Source organism: Thamnophis elegans, chromosome 7 (assembly GCF_009769535.1).
Source record: "Thamnophis elegans isolate rThaEle1 chromosome 7, rThaEle1.pri, whole genome shotgun sequence".
NCBI classification, from domain to species: domain Eukaryota; kingdom Metazoa; phylum Chordata; class Lepidosauria; order Squamata; family Colubridae; genus Thamnophis; species Thamnophis elegans.
Window position 1 is genome coordinate 43,594,497 of NC_045547.1, and position 25,700 is coordinate 43,620,196.

General features: G+C 36.1%; 1 protein-coding gene across 2 annotated transcripts in view; it reads right to left on the reverse strand.

The window, feature by feature from the left end:
* Window positions 1-9,566: 9,566 nt before the first annotated feature.
* The window catches only part of SYT1 (synaptotagmin 1), a 111,376-nt gene continuing 95,242 nt past the window's right edge, over window positions 9,567-25,700 (reverse strand). For both annotated transcript variants that reach the window (XM_032221550.1, XM_032221549.1), the window contains exons 7-8: window positions 11,042-11,175; window positions 9,567-9,773 (exon numbers count right to left, since the gene is read on the reverse strand). In XM_032221550.1, coding sequence (XP_032077441.1) covers window positions 9,567-9,773; window positions 11,042-11,175 — 341 coding nt within the window. The remainder of the gene's footprint in view (window positions 9,774-11,041; window positions 11,176-25,700) is intronic.

The following is a 25,700-nucleotide window of genomic DNA, read 5'->3' on the forward strand; positions in this document are numbered from 1 at the left end:
GAACACTGCTATCATATCATACCTAATCCTGCTTTTTGTGGGATAAATTTATAATTAACATTTACATTATATATGTTTGTTTGTTTTTATCCATCTTTTAGACTATAAACATTTTCAAGGCAACTTATAAAAACATGAAGTTGCGCAAATAAAGCACAACAAACCATGTTAAATATAACAACTCAAACGTAACAGCTCAGATGCTTAAGATGATTGTCATCTAAGTGTCTATTTGCTCTGAGGTTCTTACCGCAAAGCAATTGACGGCTATGGTTCTACTACGGAAGAAATTTTCCTCTCCAGATCTCTCTTTAATTCTGCAGATGGACAATGTTGGCCAAAGAGAAAAATAAAATTTGTTTACAAGTAAATGGAACACTTAAAAAGGAATATTATGTTTTTTCACTTGGCAGGTACAAATTGACACTTTTAGCAGGTTCTGCGATAGCATCTTTCTTTATTTAGAAGGGTAGAAAACACATTTCTGGTCTCTTAACTGAAGAAAAGAAAAATAAATCACTTGCATCCAACTGTGCCACCTGGCATGTTAAATATGGGGACTAATTTACACATTTCTTTTGGCTCTTTATGTTAACTGACAACTCTAAATAAAATAAACATAAATTTGACTTCTTCCTTCATTTTTGAATTGGTCAACACTTTTAATAATGTTTATATAAGCAAATATACTGTATAAGCCAAATTAGGTTTTCATGGTTTTCAAATTTCACACTGGTGAAAAGAGGTATTTTTTATGCATTTTCAGTATATTTATATTCTTTATATGACCTTACAGGTAGCATACCTGGATCTTTTCTTGGATTCTGTTCTTTTCCACTAAGTGGAGCTGCAGACAAATGGAACTGTGTGACCAAAAAAAAAAGAAAAAAGAATGAAATAGAACAAAGGTGGCAATATATTCTGAATCAGTCTAAGACTTACTTTTTGGCGTACTAGGAAAGAAGAACATCTAATCAGTATTTCTTTATGACATTCCAGGTACAGCTTGCTAACATTAAGTCAGAATGAATAAGCTGTGCAGAAAGAAATACTTATATCTGAGTCACACTTTGATTATAGCTAAATCTCTGAGTCCACAGCTATCCAGATATTTATTTTCAAAATAAATGAATTACATTTCAAAAACCGTTTTCCATTTAATACACTAATTAATCACCCTTATTAGGTAACATTTTGTTAGTTAGGATATAAATGTACAGCATATTTTTTCAACTTTCTCTAATATCAATACATCCTGTATTCCCCCCCCCCCCCCCACATATAATTGATACGTTTTTCCTGGCTTCAATGATAAAGTAAATACATTTAAGGAAGTGACTGAATTTTTAGCTCCCCAAAAGCATACAACTGACACAGATAGGTACAAACCTATTCATTCTAGGAAGGCTTGGGTTATACCTGTTATTGTGTACAGTTTATTGCTTTTGGGTGGATCACAGAAATATTAGTTGGACAGAGAACAATCCGAAAGTGAACAACCTAACATTTTAAATGGATGTGCCATGTTATCCACTAATGAAACTGAGAGAGGAAGCATTTGCCAGAACAATTTTTCCAGGAATTGGATCAATGTTGCCTATATAATTCTTATTTCAACAGTGTTGTTTTGGGCTGAGGAAACGGTAACTTTTTCATCTTGAAAAAAATCTCACCCTCTTCCAAGTGAGATACTCATTCATTCTTAATGAATAATTTGTCAAAGAAGCCTAATCAAAAGAAAGTGATGAAAAAGTGAAATGATTGTCTCCTAAAACATTTTAAGGAGACATTGATTTGCTTCAACAAAGTAATTTGGGCATTGAAAGGGATTTATTTGCTTCCTAAATTGCCGTGGGACAGTGCTGCGGAAAAATCTTTTCTGTCTCTCCACACCCATCCCCCACCCCTCAGCATTGGTTGAAGTACTTCCAGGCTCAGTAGTTTGGAGATTGCTTGAAGATTTCATCAAAGGTTCCCAAGAGGAAGGCCTTCACCTTAAAGCTGGCATCTTCAGTATGCATTGTGGGCAATTGCATTGTGTGTCTCAGAGCTTCTTATCTGCTCAAACAAGAATAGCCTTCACCACATGCCAGAGAACTTGACAGGTTGCACACTTTTAGCTTTTGGCTTTTGGCATTTCCTGTTGTCCCTTCCAGTACAGCACAGTTTGGGAGGCTCCCTCCATAATCCCACTAGGGACGATTCTGCAGGGCTTTCATCTGTAATATGAGCTCTGTGAGATGGAACAAGAGGTATGCCAAGGGACAATGAAGCCAAGCAATACAGTTACTTTGCTTAACTCTAAGTACTATTGCTGCTTTTCAAGGCTTTGCACTTTTTGATATACTTTTTCATACACTGCCATCTCCAGTGAAAAAAATCACACATATGTTTCCAGACTATACCCATTTTTGATCTCCCTTAATACTTATCACCATGGTCTGGTCTCCAAATCTCTCCAGTGGTCAAGTCACTGCAACCTTTCATTAGCATCATTTTCTCACTGTAACACTTTCAGAAGATTGACTGAAACTGCTTAAAGAAAGCCTTTGTCATCATCTCCTTTTTGTAAAAGGGATGCTTCCTAGAAGCACGGCTCACATATTCAGCTGCCAATAATTCTGCAATACCAGGCATTGTAATTTGTATCAATGTGATAAAGTTATTACCAATTTGATCTTGCTCATATCTCATTAACGGGTGGGGGGAGGTGCTTGTTAGATACTTTATGCCTTGTCTCCAATGCAGCTTCCTCCTCTTCATGTACTCCAAACATCTGATGGAGGTTTTTATAGATATCCCTGCAGTCAAGAAGAAGTGTGGTTTTGTGGAAACTCCTGCTTGACTTACAGTAAAGCCTCTGCAAACTTTAGCTTCAACATCCAAATGTCATGGCTAAGCATGATGAATAAAGGTAACCCCAGAATCTTTATGTTGAACATAATGAGGATAATTTTTTTCTTCAGTGAGATGTTGAATTTATAAATTAGCCATCTTGTGGGAAATTTCTGTTGAGATTTGCTGTACTAAAACAGAATGGTAGGCTGTACTGACAAGTAACTGAAATGGCACAAAAAGTCATAAACATCTCTCACTAAGGCATAATTTGTATTTTGAAAATTAGGAATCTGATCTTTCCCTAAAACAAGAATGCCACTGCAAATATAAACCAGCAAATCAGTTAGGTATTGGAAAATAAAGATTATTTTCCCTGTTTTGCATAAATTAAAAACAATGAGTGAATCTTGACATGAAAGGCATTTGAGAAATTTGGATGTTTTTAAGTTGCTAAGTAAACTCAGTCGGGAAGAATATTTCTTTGCTAGTTGATTAGGAGCTAAATGAACTGAATAATAAGGATAATTTTGCTTCTCTCTGTGCTTAGAGAAATGGCAATTATTTAAAACTTGGTTTCCTTATGATAGCCTAACTGATAGCAATAAGGAATATTTTGATTACCAACAATATATGAAAAAAAATCATTTAAAGTCTGAAATATATCCTTGAAACATTTTGAAAAACTCCAGATCAAGGTATATGTTATCAGTACATTTCTATGGAGATGGGAAATTTCTGAATTGAAGTTAGAATATATTAACTGAAGTCAAGACTGAAGAAAGAAAAAGAGTATGATAGGAGTGGAAAAAAATTAATAGCAATAGCATAGCCTTGAGTTTGGGATAAAATCGGCCATGTTAAAATATTTAGAAAGCATAATTTATTCATTAACTTATTTCCCCAAATTCTGCTTAGGACGGCATCATTTAAACCACAATCATATAACTGTGCAGAGTTATTATTGGGAAGTTGCAAAATGACATTTAAAATCATGGCATTGTTGTTTGGTGAGACACTGCTCAAAAATGCTTCCGGAACATAATTTTGAAGAAGACATCTGATGTACCATTTCTACCAATGAGTTGATTGATCCTCCTCAGAAATATATTTAGCCTTCAAAGCCTCTACCACTAGCAGAGTGCACTATTACATTCAGATATATCATAAAAGACCAAAAAGATCCTCGATTCTGTTAAATTTTTAATTCAACATTAACCTTTCCAGTCGTGATCAGTCAGATATTCTCAAAAATGGAGAAGCAAAGCATGAAGGCAATAATCCTCTTTAATTCTTTGCTCCAATAGTTAACATTCAGAACTTCTCTTTATTGTATTTATTCAAAAGGGAAAAAAAAGCTATGATCACTGAACTCTGTGCAATGCCTAGCTTCTCCAATTTGTCAATATAAGGCTACAGTATAATTAAACTCAATTTGGAAACCTTTCTTTCTGTCAGCACTATAAATGTGGACATTTAAATGTGACATGCTTTTGTGTGTGTGTGTGTGTTTGTGTGTATGTGCACATGTGTGTGTGTGTGCCTGTGTGTAACGTGTGCCTAAGTGTGTAGATCTCTTGTCCCACTTTTCCATTCCTGCATCTGGTTGTATTAAGTCTAGGACAAATTATTGTTCACTTGATAATTTCCTCTGCAAGTTGAAACATTAATGAAGTAGATTTACAAGTTGCATGGATAGCTTGCTTACTATTCAGATGAGCCTGAATACTATTGCCTTGCAAAGCACTTTTCAAAATTTGAGTAGAACAAATATGGCATAGACCATATGCAAAAACACATCAGGCAAGGCCAATATATACTGCTTAATATTCAGCTGCTTCATCTTTGACCTGAAGGTTTGTGTCAGGGATCTACATGGCAGAAAATGTGCCTACTTTTCCTATTCTGTATCCACTAACAATTGATCTATTTACAGTCTAAGTCTACCTTTAAAAAATGCTAGAACATTACTTAATATAATCTAGGTATTCTGATAGACTGGGTTTCGGTCAATGAAAGGTTAAACATTTTTTGCTCCAATTAACTAACACAGCTAATCTCTCTACTGGTAGTATCTAATTTTGTGCTTGTTAAATTTTAGCTTATCAATTAGCACTTCACTTTATCTTGTCATGACCATTAGGCTGCAGTTTTGTATTCTCTTTAGACATTAATGTCTAATCAAGATCTGCTGAATTAAAGGCTGACAGTGAATTTATTAGAATCTCTACAGTCTGTCTACCTATGCTTCAGTAATCTTATCCCTTTGCTTGCAATAAGCTTCTGTTGCTTTTTTTCTTGATGTGTTAAAAGGATTGTCATTCTTTAATAGTTTTAGCAATGGAATTATTTCTTTGGTTGTTCTGTCAGCAGTACATTTGTTTCCCTCCAACTCCCCACCAGAGTTTGTTTTATAGTCTTAATTAGGACAAAACTCTTTCCTGGATTTAAAAATAATAATGCCTTGATTCTCTTTAGGTATGGAAGTGAATAATTTTAATGCTGATTTTATATTTTAGAATGTGTTACTAATTTTATGTCTGAATTATTCTTTGTCTGTTTTCAGTAGGAATTACAATAGCATTAAGACTTACATACTGCTTCACAATGCTTTACAGCCTTCAGTTTGTAGAGTCAGTATATTGCTCCCAACAATCTCGGTCCTCATTTTACTGGCTTCGGGAGGATGGAAACCTGAGTCAACCTGAGCGGTCAGGATCGAACAGGATCCTGGCAATGAGCTGAATTAGCCAGCAACGCTGCATTCTAACCACTGTGGCACCATGGCTCAAGCAATTTATAATCAAGTAGAAAACAAAGAGGAAAGCCATGTTTTGTTTTGTTTTTTGCCTATGATGAGGCAAAACATCAGGAACCTGGTAGGACCTTTTCTAATACATTTTATTAAAAGGTATATTTCATGAGCTCAGATTTGTAAATTGGAAAAGGTACTACTCAATTTCTTCTGATGTTTTTCAACCAAGTATAAGTATTTCATCCACTTTACTTTTGTCTTTTGTCTTTTTCTGTTTGAATGTACATTCAAAGCCAGGGAATATTTGTGCAAAAATAGGTGCCCATGCACTTAAGTTCTCAGTTGTGATGATGTAGGCATTCTCATGGCCCTTGGAATAGTTCTTATAGTTGGACACTGCTTAAAGCCATATGAATGCACAGAGACAATGACTTAGTATTAAGGACAGCTCTTACTTCCACTTACTGAAGAACTGATTTTAAATAGCAAATTCTTTTGATGTGAGAATTTATTAAGCCAGAAACCAACCATCATTTGGTTGCTCTGTAGTTGGTTGTCATTTTTTATTTGTATAGTTATATATCACCTAGGTTTAATGTCACGTGAAGAGAGACAGTTTGGTACAGTAGTTAAAGCATCAGGCTAGAAACCAGGAGACTGTAAGTGATCTTGGGCCAGTCACTTTCTCCTAGCCCTAGGAAGGGGGCAATGTCAATTCACTTCTGGAAAATATTGCCAAGAAAACTGCAGGGAGTTGTCTAGGCAGTCTCCAAGAACTGGATATGAGTGGTATTTTTAGTTTGTTTTTTGTTGCATGTCATCCAGAATCACATTATTTGAAATAGGTGGCTTTATAAATTTAGGCTTTCATAAATAAAAATGAATAAATAATGCTGAGAACACTTGAGGCATCAACAGGAAATAAAACATTTTATTGGATATTGGGTAGTATGTACGTTTTATTTAACAACACCTGGAAAACTCTACTGTGGGATTCACTACACAAAAGTGAAACAAAAGATAAACCACCTTCATCAAAACTAAATGTAAAATACAGCTAAACTTGTCAGCTCGCGGGTCACGAGCCATATGGCAGGATAGAACACCCCAAATGTTTCTACAAGATACAGAGAAAAACCCCACACATAGAAACACTCAAGCAGGCAGTAAATATACACAAAGGCAACTAGGATCTTTCTACAGCATCAGATTCTAATATTTTACACAGCTTTGTCAGGAAGGTACATGTGGCTTCTTTTGAGGATGAAAATGTCATCTTGGTCAAATAGAACATTTTTCTGCTGAAAATGATGGAACATTACAAACAATTCCGCAGTGACATTCATTCTGGCAGTGTAAAAAGAGAATCAATTTAGAATACCTTCACACAATGAATCAATTCTGGCAGCTTCAGCCTGAAATTTCTCTCCCATTATGCTGATCAACTAAAAGAAGTTACAGCAGAACTGAACCCTCTGTGCTTAGGCTCACTCTCTTTGGTGAGATTTGGTGGTTGTATACAATTACAAAAGGACCCTCTTACATATAGTTCAATTTATCTGATTCAATTTTGCCTTTTCCTCTTTGATGTAGAATGGTGTTTCTCAATCTCAGCAACTTTAAGATGTGTGGACTTCAATTCCCAGAATTCCCCAGCCAGCAAGCTTGCTGGCTGGGGAAATCTGGGAATTGAAATTCATACATCTTAAAGTTGCTTAGGTTGAAAACACTGATGTAGACAGTAGAAAGAGCACCAGAATGATAAATGTTGGTCCTTGTGGAAAGCTAAATAGAAACTGGATTAAATTGCCACAATCCATTTGTGGCTTGTGAGTTCAATTCTCTACATTTCCTAAGTAACTTGCCAGCTTAGAGCTCAGAAAAAGGAGACCTGTCATTTAAAAAACATGACTGGAGATGCTTTTTTTCTTAAAAAAGGAAACTCTATATTTTGAAATTATTTCTGAGGAAATCCCACATTTACTACTAAAAGTTTTTTTTTAATGGGAAGGAGCAGGGGGAAATGTCTCCTTGGATATTTTTTTTATTTTTGGTGCTTGGTTGTTACTGAAAATAGAACCTGTCTTTCAACATATTAAAATATATTTACAATCTTTTAAATAAATATGCAGCATTTAAATAAATTAATGAAAGGGTCTCCAAGGAAGAGAACCCAATTGCAAAAATAATGCCCCGATGCGACACAATGAAATAATATAAGCTAAAGTGACCATTGGTCTTTTTCTGAAGGACAGCCTCTACCATCAACCTGGGGAGAGATGTGGAATATTGCACAGTGTCGACAAAATGCTGTGTTGTCAGTCCATTCTAAATGATGCCTTGTCCTGTGCATAGCTCTTCAGTTCTGAATTGGTCCATAGCTATAAGAACATCTTGTGCTATGCAATCCTTCGGCAGTGCAGTAGAAGGGAATGGCAGTATTTTTACAATATCACTACAGAATAAATTGATTGCTATCCACTGAGAGAACTACAGTTTCTAAGCACACACGGCAGTCACAGTGATACACAGAGCAGTCTTTTAAGACGCTTATGGAATGACTAATAGCTTCATAATAGTGCCATTTACTACATAGTAACATTGAAAACATTTAAAAACTCCTCCTGAAACGAGCATCTAGTGTACATAAGAGGTTGCTTCAGTTTGCTAGAACTTGTTCTTTGTTTTGTTTCACTTTTTTTAAAGGACAAATTAAAACTTATTAGTATAAATAGTATATAAAAGGTCACTAGCTGTTATCTTTTGGCTTGCTTTGAAGTGCATTCAGAAATATGGCTAATTTTTTGTCCTCTTTTGATGGGATTGTACAATACTGTCTCGTCACCATGAAACTACTTTTGTATAATAAACACACACGGCTGTGATTTTTTTTGTTTTGCTTTAAAAAATATTCTGCATTCCTTCTCATCTGGCTTAGTATAATAAAATATTTTGTTACAAAGTCTAATGTGCAAACTCATTAGAATTAGAGAATGTGAGAGCACAAATGGGATTCACAGTATGCAAATTCGTATAAAGGTGATAAAGGAGAGCTACTTGTCTTCAAGTATATATGTTTGCCACAGGTAGTAGCAGGGCGGCGGTGGCGGCTGCTACATAACCCTGAAATGATTCCCACACATAGTCTATATGTTGCTATGTGTAATAGTTCATGCTCCCACCTCCCTCCCTTGATGTAAGTGTACCTTCATTTCTAAGTGTAAAGCCATGATTTCAGTTTGTTTATACACACACACACACACACACACACACACACACACATATATATATACAAGAGAGAAAGAGGGGAAAAAAGTGATCTATCAGCTTCTGCTATGCTTCCTAGAAGTCAGTCCTGCTCAGATCATGCAAAATTGCCCACAAGAAAAGTCTACCAGTGGATTCATTCTTTCAAGAACATATCTTGATATTGTAATGGTTCAGTTGAAAGCTCAGATTTAAGTTGTCCTTTAAGATGTCAGTGTAACACTACTAGTGCCTTACAAGTTGGAATTTTTGCTGGAATGCAGACAATAGTTACCCTATAATATAATTATCAGCTCTCCTATATCTCAGTCAATTTACATAATTTAAAATATAACATCTTATTAAAAACATCTAGATATACACAGATTAGGAAACGTTACGACAAACAAATAAACAGACTAGAAATAATTTTTAGATACTGGTATGTACAACTGTGTGATACAATAAATAATTTCTGTCATGCTCTATCTACACATATTGCTTAAAAGAAGAGTAGATCTGAGGGCAGTGGTGAGATGGAGTGCCTTATAGGGCTGTTTCTACATTAAAGTTGTGCAAATTAAAACGAGTAGAAGTACCACTGATCTGTGTTGGGGATGCATGGCTGGAAATAAAAGGACCCATATTACTGAGGTATTTACAGATACTGGCTAAAGAGCACTATATGGGCAAATGCAGAAAGGCTTTCTTTTCACATTTCACTTTCTTCCTACTTCTTGACAGCAAGCATGGCATCTACTTCTTCCTCTTGCTGTAAGGTATGCCACTGTGCAATGGGTCGTCTTGGGTTGGCCAACATGTCTGACCAATGTCGTAGCTCCGCGCCAGTGCTGTTGTAGCCCACAAAGACTTTGCCAATGGCATCATTCTTGCCAATCTTGTCATAGTCCAAAACAGTCACAACAACTTGCACTTTCTAAACAATGGGAAGAGAACAAAGCAAGATTGAAAAATGCAAATCCATACATATTGCTGCTGAGATTGTCAGAATTAGGGTTAGGGTTCATGAAGTAAATGGGCAACAATATATGGTAAGCTCAGATCTGGTTTACCTTGGTTTTTCCTCCTAGGGATAAATCCTGTCTATAAATCCTGTTCCAAAAAGCTTATCATTGGCAGTTTTTCAGTGTATACAACTGATCTTCTTCTTCTATTCTAATTTTTCTCTAAACTGGATATTGAAAAAGTTGAAATAATCTTGCCTGGGATAGTGTCAATGCTTCAGTAATGAGATTGCACTGTCAAATCACTCTTCTAAAATATTTATGTACCAGAAATGTAAGTCTTATGGTTGGGCACATATTTTTAAATCAGAACTTTTTGTTTAAATCAACAGATACAATATGAATGGATGAATCTCCCTGCAGTCTGTTGTAACAATGCTTCAGCCTCAGTGACTTGGTGAAATTGTGCTGAAGCAGATGATGACCCTTATCACTACATTTATATATCATACTGGAAAGTTAAGCTGTGATCCTGTAAATCGGGATGGACAGCCCTGCTTTTCTGCCAAGAGCTGCATTCGCTTGGGAGTAATTTATAGAACCCCGTATGCCAAAAGTGATTGGGATTTAAGGAAGCAATAGGACCACAGTCAAAGATGGATGGCCACTTTTTCTCCTTCTAGGCTTTTTGATGTTTTCTTTTTTGTCTTCTGGTTTTATCTCATATTTCTTTTTTTCTTTATTGTCAGAAGACAAAACTGTTCACTTCAGTAGGGCTTTTGAAATGAGATAAAAGCACGGAACTAAGCTGAGTTCTCTGGAATTGCCAACACCTATTATTTGCTTATGTATCTTATTATAAGTATGGCTTTAGTTATGCAGTTGAGCAGAAAAGCTTTATAACTATTACTGCACTGCCTTTAAATATTTTGATTCGATAAAATGATCAAATCATCTGAAAGAATGGAAAACAACAAAACTGATTTTCTCCTGACTTACTGGAATAAAATCACAACTGAATTTTCTATTTAGCATCCATTGCTGAATAAATATTCATTATCTGCTGCCTGTTTGAAGAATTGATGTTCCTAAGTACTGTATTGTTCTTTCTTTTTTTTAACTTTTGTAGCAATCTTCCTTGTTTCATCCCATGCAGGACTATTGTATAGGTATTACTGAAGATACCTGTGAAGAGGAGCAGAATTTCAAGGTGAAGAAGGAATTGCAAGTTTGATATTACCTGGATTTGCTCAAATGGTACTTCAAAGCTGAATGATTCATTGTAATAAGGATTCAGAGTGTTCTTCTTAATTGTTGTCTTCTTCTTCTTCAACCGTTTCCCATTCTGCATCAGATGAATTTTCACATAAGGATCTAAACAACAACAGAAACAAGTTTTTCAGAAGCTGATAATCCAATTTTGCTCTGCACAATGAAAGTTCCAGTGAAAACACACTTTTAAATGTAAACCACAGTTTAATACGTGGCTTTTAGTTCCTTTGGCTTAGTGTGGTCTGAGGCTAACATAAAAGCCAGGAAAAAAATTATATTTAGGCAGACAGGTTTTAAGGATTTATTTGTTGTTTATCTTAATGGAGTTTGGGATAGGGGTAATCTGGGGTACCAAAAACTACATGACCACTACAAGTGGAAGTTACAAATGGAAGTTGAAGACTATCATATGGTTGTCAATGCAGGGAAATTGCTGAGCAGTCAACATTTGATCATATTATGAGATAAAAGCACAGAACTAAGCTGAGTTCTCTGGAATTGCCAAGAACAAAAACTTCAAGGACCAGGCATCAGTGCCATTTGTTCAACAATGTCAATGTAACTTCAAATGCTCACTGAATAGTTATTAAGTGAGGTCTAATTGTACTTCCAAGTTTTTTTAAAAAAAAGTCAACCCAAACAATTTTTCTATACAACTAATAGCTGCCTAAATTTCAATTAACTAATAATAAATTACTAGTAGGTTTGCATTAACCAATGGTAGTCAATAGTTTTTTAGGAATGTAAGCTATATTTCATTATTATCCTATTTCCTAATCCAGAAATCAAATATTTTTATGAAAAGGGCACTATATTAAATGCTTAAACCAGAGGTAGTCAACCTTTTTATACCTACCGCCCACTTTTGTATCTCTGTTACTGGTAAAATTTTCTAACTGCCCACCAGTTCCACAGTAATGGTGATTTATAAAGTAGGGAAGTAACTTTACTTTATAAAATTTATAAAGCAGAGTTACAGCAAACCCCTACCACCCACCATGAAAGCTGGAACACCCACTAGTGGGTGGCAGGGACCAGGTTGACTACCACTGGCTTAAACAGAAATTGTAAATGGTATCCAAATTTTATGATGGTTAAGTAAATCAGAAATGGAGACCAATTGATTAATGCATTCATATTCAAAGAAGAGGATAAAAATAGTTTAAATCTACATAACAACACAGTATGTCAATTATCAATTGGATGGGTAGGAGAAAATTTTTAAATAATTATAATAATTGATTTTGTAATGTTTGTGGCCAGGAAATTGTACACATGTGCTGTCTGTTGTTTAGCAATACTGCAAACCTTGCCCTCTTTTCCTATTTTTTCCTCTATATCGCATTGACTTTGGATGAAACAGCTTTTGAAACAGACTCCTGTTCAAGCACTGGGCTATCCCTGAACAGTAACAGATGCAAGTCACACATCCAGCTAATAAGGAAAATATATCTAAAACACGGAGTCTGAAGTCATTGAAATCTCTCAAGTGCAGTCATTCGCTGTTAGTGCTAATAGGCCCTTTTAAAAGTTGGTATTTCTGATCCGCCTGATGAGACACTCCCTGCTATATTGTAATGAGAAGGACTTGGCTTTTCATTATAGCCCTATCCTTAGGAGGAGAAGAGCTAAGTGAAAAATATTGCTCCTTCAGTTGCTCTAATTAACATTCAACACATGGAAGGCTGGCAGAAGCTGAAAAATTCACAATTAGTATTGTGCATTCCTGATTTTACAAGACTATCTCAAGGGAGGACTAATAGAGAAGCTTTTAAAAGCAGTTCAACTGACATGCTTTGTTTTACTGCCATTTAATGGCAAATGATGTCAGTTCATTACTTAGAGGCAAACAAAGGACTTGTGTCTCAATTGAAATGAAAGCTGAGGTGTATATATATATACAGTAATCTTGATCTCAGAACTGCCACTGCTCATTTACAAAAGGTGTCTCCAATATCCATAGCAAGTGACTTTGTGGGAAAGAAAGATTTAATTTAGCAAATAATGAACAAACTTCTTGATGTGACAGGCAAGTGAAAAATAAAGTATTTTGTAGGCAGCAGCACGGTTACATGAATTATGCATCAGAAGCATCAAATGTAGAGTGTGGATGCATCAGGAGAGAATTAAGTATCCCTTCAAAAAAAAGCTTGAGTGACAGAGTTTTTAATGTGAAAACTAAACTGTAGGTACTATATGTTTTTACATTCTCTTCTATAAAAAGAGAAAAACCTATTTTTGTGAATAGTTACATGGGCAGAATACTAAAAAAAAGACAGTGAATGTGAATGACAAGGCTAGGACACAATGATTATACATTGAATATGAAGATACTGATCTTTAATAAAGGTGTGCAAGTCCTGTGGGCTGATATACATAGTTCAAATATTGTACTGAAGTACATTATGCAGCTCTTATTTGTTTGTATTTTGAGGGGAAGAAGTAGAGAGAGGGGTTGATACTCATGAATCTCCCATCTTATTACAAAAAGGATTGCTCTGCAGATTAGTACCTTTGCAATACAGTGAACAAATACTGAAAAAGTTGTTTAATAAGAAGCTCTACCTTACAATTTTCTTGGTGTTTTTCCTGGTTGTGAAAAATTCTTAGGGCTGAGGACTCAACTATGCAAAATAAGCCTTGCAGATTGCCAGGACAGGCTTTCAAATTCAGAAGGTGTTCCTAGTATAAGGGCTTAATCTTTGGTATTCCATTGCAGTCCTCATCCAGTTCTGAACCCATATTTAATCTCTTTCACCCTCTTTCTTTTGCTATGCAGACTGAAAATCTATCTACATATAAACACTGAAGGCATCTGATCTAGGCCTGAAAATTAGAGTGTGGGGGGAAGGCCTGTACTTTGATCATTACAACAGAGTTTGTAACAACAGAGTTAACATAAAAACATATTTCTGATGGTACCAATTTAGTGCTAACCATTAATTGACCAGATTCTTATGTACAAGCTTCAATAAATTTTTTATAGTGCAGCCAACATGAATGATCCTGATTCTTTATGCCTGATAGCATTCTTCTTTTCTGCAAGAACCCGCTTCTTAATTATACCAATCATAAGACATTAAGAACCAATCCCATTTCCCCCATCTTACCAGATATTCTTTTCAAGTAAGAAAAATGATGGAATAAGTAATGGAAAACATGGGAGAATTACAAATGGAAGGCATCATATATTTCATTTAAAATTTCACGACTGAGCAACTCTGATTCTGCAAGAAGTCTTTCTTTGAGTTAAATTGCAGCAATTTATAGGGAAACAAAGGGAAATAAAGAGAGATCCATAAATACAGAATTTTATGTTTCTATCATGAGATCACAAAGGAACACTGAAGCTTGAAGAAAATGCATGCATCTCTAAACATTCTTGATTGGATTCAGAGAAGAAAAAGCATATGCTCTGTTTCAAAATAGATCTGGCTACATTTCCCTTCTAATGGCTATGCATGGCGGGGGAAGATTGGGCAGCTGACAAATGACCAGTCTATCAACCGGGCATAGCCATTATATCTTGTATCAGTAAATGTTCAGTTACAGTTTGATAACAACAGCTTTGGGAGTGAAATTGTCTGGCATACTTTTCCATCCTGCAAGTCAAACCTTGAAGAGAAATGTGGTTGGCATTATGTGTCCTTACAGACCAGTAGGATGACATATTTACAGCCTTCAGCTGTATCAGAGGGTTCAAATGCCCCCATAAGGAATTAAAAGACAAACATACTTCAAGGCTAGCAGCCAACCCCTCTCTTGTGAGAACATTACTCAGGATGTGACTTTCAAAGTAGGGATAATTTGTCTTAAGAATTTTCTTTCCCTGTGTTTGTGCATGAGAAGAGATAATGAAGACATCGGAAATAACCTTTATTAAGATTAGAAAAATCACACACATGATTGGCCTAAATCAATATCTGTTACATAATAGGAAAGCTATGGTGGAAAGGAACTAAATTTCAGGAAAGGAATGAGAGGCAGTGTTTCCAAGGAATGGTGCAACAACTGGGGTTACATCAATGTTGTACTTCACAGCACTCTATCTTTAGGTTTCTATGGCAACAATGGTCAGAAGCAGATCCTCGAGATGAAATCCAGGCCTTATTGCCAGAAGGAGCAGGAAGGCCCACAAATACTACAAAACTGGTTAAGGAAAGAAACGTAAATCTCTAGCTGGCAAAGAGAAGTCGTAACTGAATGTTGAACTTCCCAAATTCAGAGCAATGCATTCCCTGTTTATTATTTATTTCCGAGACCCTTTACCCATTATCCTTAGAACTTACTGCCTTTACCTTTATTCTTCTTTTGTTTCTGTCAGAGGCATATGGCACATGTTCCTTTCATAATCTGAATAAATTGTTTATTTCTACTTAGCATGCCACCTACAGCATTTTGACAGAATAATTTCAGATATTAAATGATGTTTTGTGGAAATTGGAGGAGAGAAAGTTCTTCAGACATTTATAAAAGATTGGAAAAAAAACTGGAGGACATAAGCAGCATTATTTCTATTCATGTCTCCTGTATAATATGGTAGGGAAAAAGTAAATATTGATGATATTTGTGTCTGAAGTGCAGAAACGCCAGTCTACATAAATATATACTGCTTATAATCTCTTGTATTTCTCACTCACCTTATGCATTACAATGGCATTACAGCCAAAATCTATCCTATTAAACACCCATTTAAAATTCTGTATTGGAGCAAAATTTCCCTGCCTAACATAAATATAAAATTCTGGAGCAAAGCATCCTTCCTCCTGTTCCATCCAACATTCTTCTGCACATCTGTGATCTGTATCTAGAAGGATAAACACTCCTGAAATTGGAACAATGGATGGGACGTCAGTGCTGTTAAACTGGCAATAAGCCAATGATCTATTCATTGGGGACATTTTAGCCTGGGACTGTTATTTGCAGATGGCCAAAATAAAATGGTTCATCCTGGCTTAAGACTAATTTGAATGGTTACATTTTCAGTATCTCATCAGTTAGACGAGGTGCTGAAAAGTAGAAAGGTTCAATACAAAAGGGTAAATTAATTTAAAAGGGAAGGATTCAAGAATCAGTACTGTTTGACTCCTCTCATCTATCATAAAAGAAAGTGTGGATAGACAGATGTGGGATTCAGGTGAAATTTTCTAACTCACTATAACCAGCAGCTCAGTAAAATACATTTTATCTCAAATAGTCTTTTTGGGATAAAACCCAGAAGGAGCTAAAACTTTTGTACTTAAATCAAAAGCCAATATTATCAAGTTGGCATGATGGGGTGAATAGTGCAACTAAATTACTTGGAGAAATGTGCTTATAATAACACTCTACCCTATAAAGCAATAAAGTTCTGTTTATTCAGCAACCAGGGACCAGTTTCCTATGCTCAGAATTGACATGATTGTTTGTGAGATTTGCACTGTAAGTATACACTGAAAGGAAGAAGGTACAAATAACACTAGTTTACAAATTTTGGGAAATTATTAAACTTCCGAGATAAAATGTGTACATTTTACATACTTGGATTAGAAAACAGGTGATAAAAGTGCTGATTGGCTAATGTTTTCAAGGTACTTCACAATAAAGATTTATACATAGGCTAGTATTTTTTACTATACAGGAGGGAGATGTTTAATGATCGTGATGCCTCATAACTTCTCAACAAAGTACAGTAGAACAATAAAAATGGTACCACATGGAAGTGTATAAATTTATTTTCACTTTGAAAACAGCAAGGCAGATGACTATGAAAAACATGGAAAATTTGCTTAGGTCGTATAAAGCACTAGTGCAAACCTGTCACTGCAAATTCACTTCTTATACTCGCATTTAGACTATTTCCCTTTGAACTGTGGGGCAGTGAGTGATGAGCATGGTGAGAGATTCCACCAGGCTATCGCAGGCATGGAGAAAAGATACCAAGGGAAATGGAGTCCATCCATGCTTGCTGATTACTGCTGGAATCTCCCAGGGATGATCCTGCTGCAGTTCACAAGAGAAAAGCCAAAAAGCTCCGTTTAGATATTGAATAAAGATGGAACCTTGTCATTTAATCTGATGTTAGAGCTTGTCAGTTTTTCATACAAAAAGCATAAAATGTTACATGAAAGATAAATTTATAACAATTGGTGTGGCACCATTCTCACTCATTTTGCAGAAAAGGTATGGAGCATAATCTCACACCCCCTCATAATTTTTAATTATTTTGATGCAATTTTGAAGCTGTATCTTAGAAATTGGGACTAATTAATACTCAGGACTTAATTTTCCTTTATTAGTGACCCAATTCTGGTAAAACTAAACTACTTTCATTAATGAGGCTTTCTCCTTGTATACCAGTGTAATTTCAATTTCCAAACCCAAGCATATACATAATCATGGATGTGGATTCCCATGCTTACATTGCAAGAAACTGGATATGCTATCCTGAGGATTTAGAGGAAAGGTGAAATATGAAATCTAATGGACAAATAAGAAAGAATTTAGCTATTACATTTTAAAAAGTCTTTTTATATATTGCAGGGGGATATAATGAAGGCAACTGCATTACATTAACGAAGAAACAAATTAAAAGTTATGGTGAAGTTATGGAACTCTGGAATTAATTATCCAAAAGAAATGATAAAGATTTTAACTCTGGTTGTTTTTGTAGGACATACTAAATTGAAAAAATGTAGTTAATGATGCTGCACGCTATAATTTTCTCCCGCTGTTCCACAGGGCCTTTTAACCCAGCTTTACAGCTTTCCAAAAGTTATAACCCAGGTCAAATGTTAGGAACAAGTACTGTTTTCAGAAATCCAAGTAGTGACTGTTATACATTTCAATGACCTAGCAAGCCACAAAGCTTGGTTAAAAATCCAAGAGATTATGGGAACGAGTACAGCTGTTAAGTGAGGATTGTTGTTGTTTTACTTATTATGTGAAGACAGGCAGGGTTTGGAACATTTTGTTTCAATTCAAACTATGCCTTGAACAGGATTGGAACTTGGAGGGAAATGTAACTATCAAGACAGTGCTTGAGGTGCATCAAACTGCCCAGACAGAATGTACTACTTTTTTTTTTTTTTAACCAGCAATTGAATTATGCTCCCAGGGATGTCACAAGAATCTGTTCACATCCACAATTTCTCAACCAATTTTGAGAGCACAAGGGGAAATGTTCACATAGGAAACCTCTCTAAAAATTGTAGTCTGACAGGAAAATGATTGTGTGAAGCAATGCACTCCATAGTCAAAGGGGAAAATGGTTCAGTATAATGGATTCCTAACCTTAGTACCTCCAAAGTTCACTTTGGTTCTTAACTCAGATTCTTTAAGGAGAAATAGAATAGTAAATCATTATCAATTCTTCACAAAAAATGTAATCTAATGTGCTCATCACTGGTAAAATAGAGAAAGCAATGAGACTATTCTTTAGACATAAGGAACAATATAAATACATTCTATAAATACACACTGCTGTTTCTTGTTTTGGATAAAAGAAACAAAATAACCATCATAAAGATATTCATTGCATAACTGGTGCAGATTAGACAGTATTTCATTTTATACAAATACAAAAATAAATTATAAATAATTATAAATAATTATTTCCATCAGAGAAAGTGGATATGCGAACACACTGCAGCAAACTGAATAGGAAAATGAAATTTAAAGATAATTGAAGTGAAAATGGGTAATACAGCACAATAATTCTAGCAATGATGAATCACTGTTCTTAGTTTGTGTACTTGCAATGATTCATAGGGTTGGATGGGATTAGAGATCATTTAGTCCATTCCTACCAATGCTTAATAGGTGGTACTTTTGGAATTTTATTTCTAACTATAGCAATAGCAATAGCAGTTAGACTTATATACCGCTTCATAGGGCTTTCAGCCCTCTCTAAGCGGTTTACAGAGTCAGCATATTGCCCCCACAATCTGGGTCCTCATTTCACCCACCTCGGAAGGATGGAAGGCTGAGTCAACCTTGAGCCGGTGAGATTTGAACCGCCGAACTGCAGATAGCAGTCAGCTGAAGTGGCCTGCAGTACCACACTCTAACCACTGCGCCACCTCGGCTCATTGCCTATATTTGCCCATCTCTGAGCTCATTGCCTATATTTTTCAACCTGCAACTCATCTATCTTGAATTCAGTGTGTGGCTTACATTTCTACAAAAGTTTTAGTTTGGAAGAATGTTTGATGGGAAAGTGAGAAAGAGACTTAATAAAATGGATTATTAAATATTCCATGCATATAATTTCAAAATAACACAAAACCCAAATGTAAAGAGTAAACTGGGCTGTATCATCATTTTATATTTAAATAGCAATTCTTGCATTGTTAAGGTTATTATTCTATTGACAATATTGTAAAAAGTTTAATAAATATTCAGGACTTTGATATCTAAGAATGTGGGTGAAACTGTTTTATAATGCAATGTATCCAGCTCTAAATATCAAAACAATGACATAGGAAAGGCAAAGGCCTCCAATAAAAGAAATGAGGAAAAAAAGAAAACAGAGGCATCTAATTTCTCTCTGTAACTTTTCATGCAACAATAGCATATAATAAATTTGCCAAGTTTGTCTCAGCTTTGAAAAAAATAAGTTTTATTGCTTTTTTTAAACTAAGCAAAAAAATATTTCAGGACTAGACTGTGTGACTGTATTGTTTCATATTGTTTGATTTATTGATATCATGCATTAGAATTCAAAGAGAGCAAGGACTCTCTAGATAACCCATGTTTCTAATGCATTAGTGTGAAACAACAGAAGAAATTATGATGTAAGATAAGGAGTAAATATGACTGGCTGTGGGTATAAGATTTGGACCAAATTCTAGCAATAATGCTGGCAAAATAGATTGCTGTTCTTGCATCTGCAGAATGCCACCCAACAGCAAAATTTACATAGGGTAATCTATACCTATACAAAAGAGCTCTGTGACTTGTTTGTTAGATATTCTGTAGACAGAAACACTCAAATCTACTTGGATTTAGATGCTACATGACCAGAACCAATAGGATAACTGGGCATTATTGACCTTGTGAATTCTAGGGAAGTGGATAGGGTTCTCTGGATAGCATGCAGAGTGGATGCTAATCTTTGCTGGCTCCTTTGGTTAACCCAAAAGAGGTGGATTTGAGAACAGGTGAATCAATTTTTGTTTGACAGAAGGAATATTTCTATTGCTTGAAAGGAAGAACCAGTGCACCATGTTCCAGAGCAACTCTCTCTCAGCCAAGTTTCGTTGGATACATTTCCAATACTATCTTTTTGAAGAAGTTCTGGAGAAGATAGCAAGATATTTGTTATAAGGGCTCATGGATAAAGTTATTTGGATACATATAGCTCCCCCCTTTTTTAAATATATATTCATGCATTTTACAACATATAAATAAAATGCAATGGAATGGGAATTGTGTAACAAAAATGCAAATAATGTTTAAATTGTTCAGATATCCTGTTAAAGCTATTAAAGGTTCTTAACATAACACTGAAGACCAGGCTATTTCTCCGGGTATTTCAGTTAGGATATTAGATGGATTCTGTTGCTGTTGATGCATGCTTTTTTCTATAATGAGGATCATTGTTTTCCTCTCTGATGTCTGGGGTTACATTTTTTAAATTTTACTTGTGGGAAATGGGCAGTTATATAAATTATATGAATAAATGAGCACATAATTTTAGTTAGCAACCCATTTTCCTGGATGAAAAAAGAAACCTGTAGCGAATGTGGGCAAATTCCACATCAGAAATTAGACGTGTCTAGAGAAAAATAACTTGACTTGTCAATCCAGGTATTAGTTGATAAAACTGAAGCATGGGAAAAGCAAATGCTAAGACCAAATAGTTCCCCCTCCCCCTTGAAGGAATACATTTTGCTTTTGTCTTTGGTGTGTTTGAATAAATCATTGCTGTGGCTGTTTAGAAGCCAGGTAAGAGAAAAAGCTTCCACTGACTGAAACAAAGTTGGAGTTAGCACTCTGGAAATCAAATTAAGATCAGTGAAGCTAGTTACATTATAGCTTTACTGAGATCTGCATTATGTAAAATTATTTTGGTGTGCTTGTGTGAGAGATCTTGAAGCTGAGTAAGACAACTCTATTTCAAAAACAGAGTTGCCTTTGCTGTTGTAGGTAATAAAGATTTAAATTTCTTATTGAATATGTACTGCATCTCTCACCTGATCCAACTGCAGAAAGATGGGAAGGAAAGTGTAATTCAATGGCAGAGAGGACTTCTGTGAAGCATAGTGGCTGGTGGGAGTACATCATTTCAGCTCTATCCAGGAGTTTCAGGGAGAGGGAAGAACATTGTGGGATGAAGGTGTTGGATCAGAGGGAGTCAAGCCAGTTTACTCTAAGGGTGCATGCATGCATGATTCAATTAATTTGGTGGACAATGTTTGTAGCTCTGCACATATACAAATAGGCATGACACAACACATCTCTATTATTCCACAAACATTTGGTATGGTGAAAAACATACAGTGCGAAGTAAATGCTGCTCTTTATATTGTATTAGCACATAATTAATCTCTCTCTCTCTCTCTCTCCCTCCCTCCCTCCCTCCCTCACCTACTCTCTCCTTCATTGCATTTAGCATGAAAAGCATTGTACAAGACCTCTGGTACCTTAAATTACAATCTTACATTTTCATTTACTGAGTTATAGGATAGTCACCAAAGCTATAGAACAGACATGGTGTCCAATAATGTGTCCCATCAGCTTGTAGTCTAAAGACATCTCAAAATTTTCCAGTGATGCAGTGATACAAATGGATAGTGGATGTAACAATTTTGCTACCTGATACACATGATTTTCACCAAGAAGGCACTGAAGGTGATATAAAGAATGAGAAACCTGAAGAAACAAAATGCCGTAGTTTCAATCCTCAAAATAGGCTTCAATTTTGAAGAGATATCCATTTTGGTGAAAAAGTGGGTAAGAAGGCATATCTTGTGGCTCACTGACTACATCGATTAAACTTGAAGAATTCAGTAATACTTTTGTTTCCTATTCACTTGAATAAAGATTTTAATATACCTGCATTTAACTAGGATTCTCTGTCTGTCTGTCTGTCTGTCTGTCTGTCTGTGTCTCTGTCGAACAGCTGATAAAGTATGTGTGAGTTCAAGCACATATGGAACTTCACAATGGGAAAGACAGTTTGAGAAAGGCTGAGTATTCTTACCAAGAAATCCCTAATCCAAAAAATAAACTGATGTAACTGATTTGAATTGCTTCAGGATGGTATAGAATGGAATAATGCAATAAACTGTCTTTGCTTGGTCCTTTACAAGACAGCTGGAGTGGAACACAGGGCAGCAGGACAGGCGAAACCCAGAGTGGCAGGGCAGTTGAAGCATAGGGTAGCAGGATGAGAGGACCCCATGGCAGCAGCTTGAATGGATGCCAGGACAATAGGCGTATAGCTCTGGGTGCAGGGCAAGTGGATTTCAGGATGGTAGGGTAGCAAGGCAAATGGAGCACAGGGCCAAGATAGTCAGTGGAATGTAGGGCAGTCAAAAGAGCAGTGATGAGAGAGAGATAGGCAGGTTGGGGGAGTTGAAGTACCCCTGTGGTTGTAAGTGGGCTGCCAAGTGACCAAATTTTGATCATGGGACTATAAGGATGCTGTGATGTCCATAATTTCAGAGACTGGGTGTAACGACCATTTGTTCAGCACTCCTGAAACTTTAAATCAGGGTAGTCAACCTTTTTATACCTACCGCCCACTTTTGTATCTCTGTTAGTAGTAAAATTTTCTAACCGCCCACCAGTTCCACAGTAATGGCGGTTTATAAAGTAGGGAAGTAAGTTTACTTTATAAAATTTATAAAGCAGAATTACAGCAAAACCCTACCGCCCACCATGAAAGCTGGAACGCCCACTAGTGGGCGGTAGGGACCAGGTTGACTACCACTGCTTTAAATGGTCACTGAAAGTAACTTCAATACCAAGGCTTGAGGCTGGGAAGCCAAGCAGGAATGGCTTGGGTTGGGATCTGTCCTTGTTTAGCAACCACTGGAATTTGATTAATGACAGCAATATGGACTATGAGAATTATCATTAAGCAATGTAGTCAAGTGACCTTGTGCTTTATGACCGTATTGTTAGCAATGGAAAATCTGGTACCATTTATTGCCATAACTTGAGGACCAACTCTATTTACATTAATATGGTTCATATATTACAATAGATATTCTTACACAATTTTTAAAAATAAACTTTCTTCTAGCATTTCAGTTTCCAAAACAAAAAAAGGATGTTGATAGCTGGAGTCTTTAGTATAGTTGCTTAAGTCAATGTAATTTAATTTTGAATTACCTTTTAAGTAAACAGTAACATTTGAAAACTCTACTCAATTATCCTTAGTGATTCTTTTTCTTTTAATAATGACTTTTCAGAAACAGAGGAAACTCGGGCAACAGGATGTGGGCATGTTTATAATAAGGTTAGAAAGAGACAAGAGCTGTGCATGGATTCTGTTTATGATATTTGTAAGGTGCTGTGCTGACTCACCTCCCTGACTGGAAGGAGCTATTATCATTAAATTATTTGTATGCCAGTTTCCATGTGGAAAAAATAGTTCAGAGTTCATCAGATTTGACAAATAATGAAATCTCTTTTGTAGCAATGTAATATGTGAATCAGCATTTGCATGTTTTATGCAAGTAAACAAGAGTTCTAGCATGCTTTTTGGGGGGCGGTGGGGGGGTACCCAATAATGTCATTTTGACATGACTACTGAATCACTGAACTTCAACAACTCCCCCCCCCCAAATAATATATGATAAAGTTGAAATGAAATGAAACATATCTATGGGAAAACTTCTATTCCATTCTTTTCCAATCCTTTGTTAATCGAAAAATGCATGCCTTTTGTTACTGCTGGTGTGTTCCTCCTCTCCCTCCTCCTCCTCTCCCTTTTCCTTTCATGACATTTACTTTCTGTTCATATCTTGAAAGAGCATTTTGGAACTGATACAAAACCCTTTTCTGCTACCATATTAGGAGAGAATATGTGGAAAAGAATCCAATAGTGGAGCGGATATAATAAAGAGGGAATGTGTTTGCCAGAAAAAATAAACAACATACTTACTGAAGGAATGAATATTTAAAAACCTTGAAACACACGTGTTTCAAACTCTGCTTAACTATTTTAAATTAGAGCCCAAAGGAGCAAAGATATCGTGAAAGAATCTAATAATTTTTAATAATTTGAAAATCTGTTTAATGCACTAACCCATATACTGAAAATAGTTCACATGGACTTCCTTTAAATAAAAATCACTGATGACAAACTTTAAGATTAAAAAGAAACATTTCTGGAATGTCCTGAACTATGTTGGCCTAAAATCCCATGCCAACATGGCCTGTAGAGCCCTTCCATGCAGCCTCCATGTTCTCATACTTCTGTTGAACAACTAAAACTCATAGTAGATATTGTAGGATGAGGTTTGTGTTTGTCAACTGTTTGTCAATGGTAGCCAAAAATCTGAAGGAATCTGCTAGCACTTTCGTTTTATCAAATGCATAAGGTTTTGTAAGCTGCTGCTCATTTTATCAGTTGCAATGGAGTGCGTAAATGGCTGTAGGTTTTAAATTGGGACAATGGTAGGATGGAAGAAAGAGACACACTAGATATCTAGATGCAGACTACATGTGAGACAGATTGCATGTATGTTAGCAACTGTTATGTTAGGAATCCATTGTGCTTGCTGAGACTTCGAGAAGTAGCCAAAACCTTTGATGTAGTGACTTCAGCAATCCTTTACTCAGTTGTGCTGGCAACATTTCTTTTGTGCCCATTAAGTCTTTTGCACAATGTTTGGATTGTTTGTCCTATATAGCAGTGGTCTCCAACCTTGGCCACTTTAAGACTTGTGGACTTCAACTCCCAGGGTTCCTCAGCCAGCTTTGCTGGCTGAGGAACTCTGGGAGTTGAAGTCCGCAAGTCTTAAAGTAGCCAAGGTTGGAGACCACTGCTATATAGAATCCAGAGGAGTTTAATTATGAGATCAGGACTCAAAACAAAGTCAAAATAATACCAAAGCAGCCAGGACACGCCATTAAAATCTCAGAGCAGCCATCTTGAAATATAAAACCTGTAACCTCCTTTTGCATAACCACCCTGTCTTCTCTTCCTCCACACAATCATTCCAATTTAAGCCCTACAAAGGTAATACTTGCTTAGCTACCATAATTGGGACCAGCAACTCAGTCACTAAGTGACATGGTCATTAAGTGTGATATCATATGACCACAATAGGCTTAAGATTTCCACTATGGCCATTAAGCAAATCACCAAAGTTGTTAAGTGAGATATCACGTGACCCTGACTTGCGATTTTACTGCTGACTTCTCTTGTCAGAAGCTGGCTATGAAGCTTGTGAATGGTGACCATGTGAACACAGGCCACTGTGACTGTCACAAAGTTGGTTGCAAAATGTCTGAATCTTGATCACATGACTGAGTAGAATGATTGGTCATAAAGTCACTTTTTCAGCACCACTGCAACTTGAAACAGTTGCTCAACAAGGCAGTAAATGAGGATTACCTGTATTAATTTAGCTATTCCATTACAACTGATCAACTGAGCCAGCCAATAGGCATCATGGTTGTGTGGATGG